The sequence below is a fragment of the Limulus polyphemus genome, unplaced genomic scaffold (genome assembly GCF_000517525.1).
Source record: "Limulus polyphemus unplaced genomic scaffold, Limulus_polyphemus-2.1.2 Scaffold792, whole genome shotgun sequence".
Taxonomy (NCBI): Eukaryota; Metazoa; Arthropoda; class Merostomata; order Xiphosura; family Limulidae; genus Limulus; species Limulus polyphemus.
In genome coordinates this window covers 147,976-152,147 of record NW_013666402.1, presented here as the reverse complement: position 1 = coordinate 152,147, position 4,172 = coordinate 147,976, and the positions used below count along the sequence as shown (strand labels likewise).

The 4,172-nt window shown below is 30.5% G+C and overlaps 1 protein-coding gene across 1 annotated transcript in view; it reads right to left on the bottom strand.

The window, feature by feature from the left end:
• LOC106460542 overlaps positions 1-4,172 on the bottom strand; it is a 32,488-nt gene that overhangs the window by 10,293 nt on the left and 18,023 nt on the right. The window contains exons 17-20 of the mRNA XM_013920259.2: positions 3,914-4,128; positions 2,353-2,539; positions 470-571; positions 216-326 (exon numbers count right to left, since the gene is read on the bottom strand). Of these exons, the coding sequence (XP_013775713.1) occupies positions 216-326; positions 470-571; positions 2,353-2,539; positions 3,914-4,128 (615 nt within the window). The remainder of the gene's footprint in view (positions 1-215; positions 327-469; positions 572-2,352; positions 2,540-3,913; positions 4,129-4,172) is intronic.

Here is a 4,172-nt window from a genome sequence, read left to right as displayed (position 1 = left end):
GTATATTAGTTTGTAACTGTTTCATTCGTTCAAAAAACAGAAATTAATAAATTAATTCTCCAACTAACATACAAATTACAATTTATTTGAGACGTAGAACTTGAGACATGGCTATCTTAGAAAGTCTTTCAAAGAGTTAATATTTATCCTTAATTAAAAACGAATAATAAAAATCTACAAACCGTTTTGTAAGTAACATTGTAATTGATACTTACCTGAGGCCAAAAGAAATCGAAGGTTTTGTCCTCGAGCTGTTGGAAGAGTTAATTCGTTCTTGAATTCGTTTTGGTAGTGAACGCCCTCTATCAAATGATTAAGTATCACTTCTGAAAATAAAAATGAAGTAAACAAATGTAATTAATGTTTAGTTTTTAAAGATTAATTTTATTAAACGTAACGCTATCTACGTATAAAAATTAATTATATTAAACCTAATGTTATCTGTGTATGATATATAGCTAAATTCTACCTTTTAAAGCCTCCGGATTAACCAATAACTGTTGTAGATCATTCTCTGGAAGAGCAGCAAAAGCTTCGTCTGTCGGAGCAAAAATTGTGTATGGACTTTCTCCTGTAATAATAACAATAATCATCGTCACAAAAAATTGTGTATGGACTTTCCCCTGTAATAATAATAATAATCATCGTCACAAAAAATTGTGTATGGACTTTCTCCTCTAATAATAACAGTAATCATATTAACAAAAACTGTATATGGACTTTCTCCTGTGATATTAACAATAGAAATTGTGTATAGATTTTTTCCTGTAATAATAACAATAAAAATCATCACAAAATACTATCACAGGTAAAATCATGCAGAAATCAGTATTACTTTCACATCTAGACATAATTTGTTTTTCCAATTTAGCTACAAACCTTTCTTCAATGCTTTACAACGTTTATATTCCTCGTGCCGCTTTCGATACTGAATTGTTATAAAATATGATACATTTTATTTCTCGAATGTATTAAATCAAACTAATTTCTTCAAGTACCAATCTGAGTATTGGCTAACAATGCCTTATTTCTTCAACTACCCATCTGAGTATTGGCTAACAATGCCCGATTTCTTTAACTACCCATCTGAGTATTGGCTAATAATGCCTGATTTCTGCAATTACCCATCTGAGTATTGGCTAATAATGCCTGATTTCTTCAACTACCCATCTGAGTATTGGATAATAATGCCTGATTTCTTCAACTACCCATTTGAGTATTGGCTAATAATGCCTGATTTCTTCAACTACCCATCTGAGTATTGGCTAATAATGCCTGATGTCACCTTTATCATAAATGGATAAGAAGTAAGCTAAGCAAGCTGTTTCTCGTTAAACAATAAAGCACATTTCATAATAACATCTTCTTACTTCAGCTGTATTCTGTAAACTTTCTTCATCATTATCTATTTGCTCTTTATTATGATTAGATTCCTCGTAGTGTTAGTTACAGCAACAACAAAATTACTTTCCACTAATAAAGATATATATAAAACAATATTGAATTTATTCTATTTATGACTTTCCAGCAGTAATTGTATACATAAACGCTGTTGAATTTACTGTACTTACAACTTTTTTTAGAAAGGAAAGACACCAGCTTTTCTTCTCTTTTTCAGTAAAGAACAAAAAATTACAAGTTCAAGTTACTTATGAGTGAATTTATTCTACTTATGACTTTCCAGCAGTAATTGTATACATAAACGCTGTTGATTTTACTGTATTTACAACTTTCCAGTATGAATGGTACACACAAACGCTGTTAAATTTACTCTACTTACAACTTTTTTTAGAAGACACCAGGTTTTCTCCTGATTTTCAGTAAAGAACAAAAAATTACCAGTTCAAGTTACTTATAAGCATTTCTTTAATTCGAGTTCCGAAACGTTATAAAAACAACAACAAGGGAATCTCAACGTTTAAATGTTATATCATAATCATACTTTAATTTACACAAAGTTCTAAAACGATTAAAGTGTAATTTGTTAAGTGTTCACATCATCTTATGAACCAACGTTTGGTTTACGCAGTCTGTGGGGACACTTTAACTGATATTTTATTTCGTAAGTTTGTTTCAGTCTGTTCGATTCAATGTTATTTGATAGTCGTCTGAGTCTGACCATTTAACTCCTCTAGGGGCATTTGATATGAACAATATTAATTATTGACTTGTGACTATAACTGATGAAATAAACAAATAAAAAGATTAAAATTAAACATAATGTCGTTAAATCGTCAAGTTGGAATATAAATAAGAGTGGCATTGACTCGTCAAGTATTAGTTCTTCGTAGAAAATTATAATGAATTCCAAGTATATCTTCTATAATTCATATCTTACGATACCAAGCTTACCAGTAAGTGTTTCTTCTAGTCCTGCCCGCACAATTGATGTTGCTAACCGAGCTAGGCTGGGGTGGCTTTTAAGTTCTGTGAATATATCAACCGATGGCAATGGGTAGTTGAATCCAGTGATAATGTAAATGTAACCATTTAGGGCTGGTGTTGAAGCTATTACCTTTGATCCTTCAACCAAGACGTTCTGCAGGAAAATACAATAATGATATATCACTCTAACTCTAAATATGTGATATAATAATGATGTATCACTCTAACTCTAAATATGTGATATAATAATGATATATCACTTTAACTCTAAATATGTGATATAATAATGATGTATCACTCTAACTCTAAATATGTGATATAAAATGATATATCACTCTAACTCTAAATATGTGATATAATAATGATATATCACTCTAACTCTAAATATGTGATATAATAATGATATATCACTCTAACTCTAAATATGTGATATAATAATGATATATCACTCTAACTCTATTGATATATTATTAGCTTAAGCAATTATCGTAAATAATGGTGCTTGATACGACTGTACCGAGTGCATACGGATGATAACAAGAAACTATTAATCGAGTTTCCATGGTGTTACTAAAAACGAAGTATATTAACACTGTTTTAAAGAGGAAACTACCACCATATATTTTGAAGAATCTGGTTGGTTCTGTAAAGTATAGGTTTGTTCCGAATAATAGGGTTGCGATCCAAACGCTAATGTTGGTTACTATCGAGTGTCACTTTCTTACTTGTTGGTGTGTATTGACAAAAAATCATGATATTTAATATAAAAAACACCTTAGTTGTGAAAAAAAAGGTGCAGCCAAAAATAATTGAACATTCGACTTAAAGGAATGAAATCAAAATTGGCAGCCAAACTTGTAGCTACACTTATAGCATTGATAAAAATTTTACAGCAAATATTCATTCATTAGTTAACCAGGTCGCGTATTTTGTTTTGCCTAACGTCATGCCCCAAGTTGAACAAAACGGTGTTTTTTATTAGATTAAACTTTACTTTGTTTAACTGGTGTAATAACATACAAGACATTATTAAACCTTTATTTGTTCAACTGGTGTAATAACATGCAAAACATTATTAAATTTTACTTTGTCTACATTTTATGATAACATTCAAGACATAATCCAACCTTGCTTTATCGAAATGATATGATAACATTCGAGGCATAATCCAACATTGCTTTGTTTAAACGGTATGAAAAAATTTAGACATAATTCACACTTACGTAATCTATCCAATGACTTTCAAGGTATATAAGCCATGTTTGGTCTAACATACTTGAGAACATTAAATACATAAGTTAAGCATTATTTATTTAAACTAGATTAACGGATTGAGGTAATATTTGAGAAGAAAATCGCTGTGTATTAATGTATCCTCTGAAATAATCGTTTCATAGATTAATATCTTCAGTTTGAGAGACTGTTTATCATCTTTAGAAATCTGAAGAACGAAATATTAAAAAGCAAGTAACAAAACTTGTAAAATGGATTTTGAGATTTTAAAATTGAATTTTTCCTATCTCTCTACCTTTCCACCGTCGAGAACATTAATAAATATCCGGCGGCCGTTGTTTGTCTCTATAACCATGTTATTTTGAAGGCTCTGTGGGTTGATGGAGAAGTTTATGATATGGAAGAGAAGTACGCGCTGCAGAAGCTCAGTGTTATTTTTGAGTTCCTTCACAAGTCCCTCGGGAAGTCTCGAAAAAGCGTCATCAGTTGGAACGAGTACAGTGAAAGGTTCTGTTTTTTTGAAAAGAAAACTTTTTTTATTTAACAAAACGGTC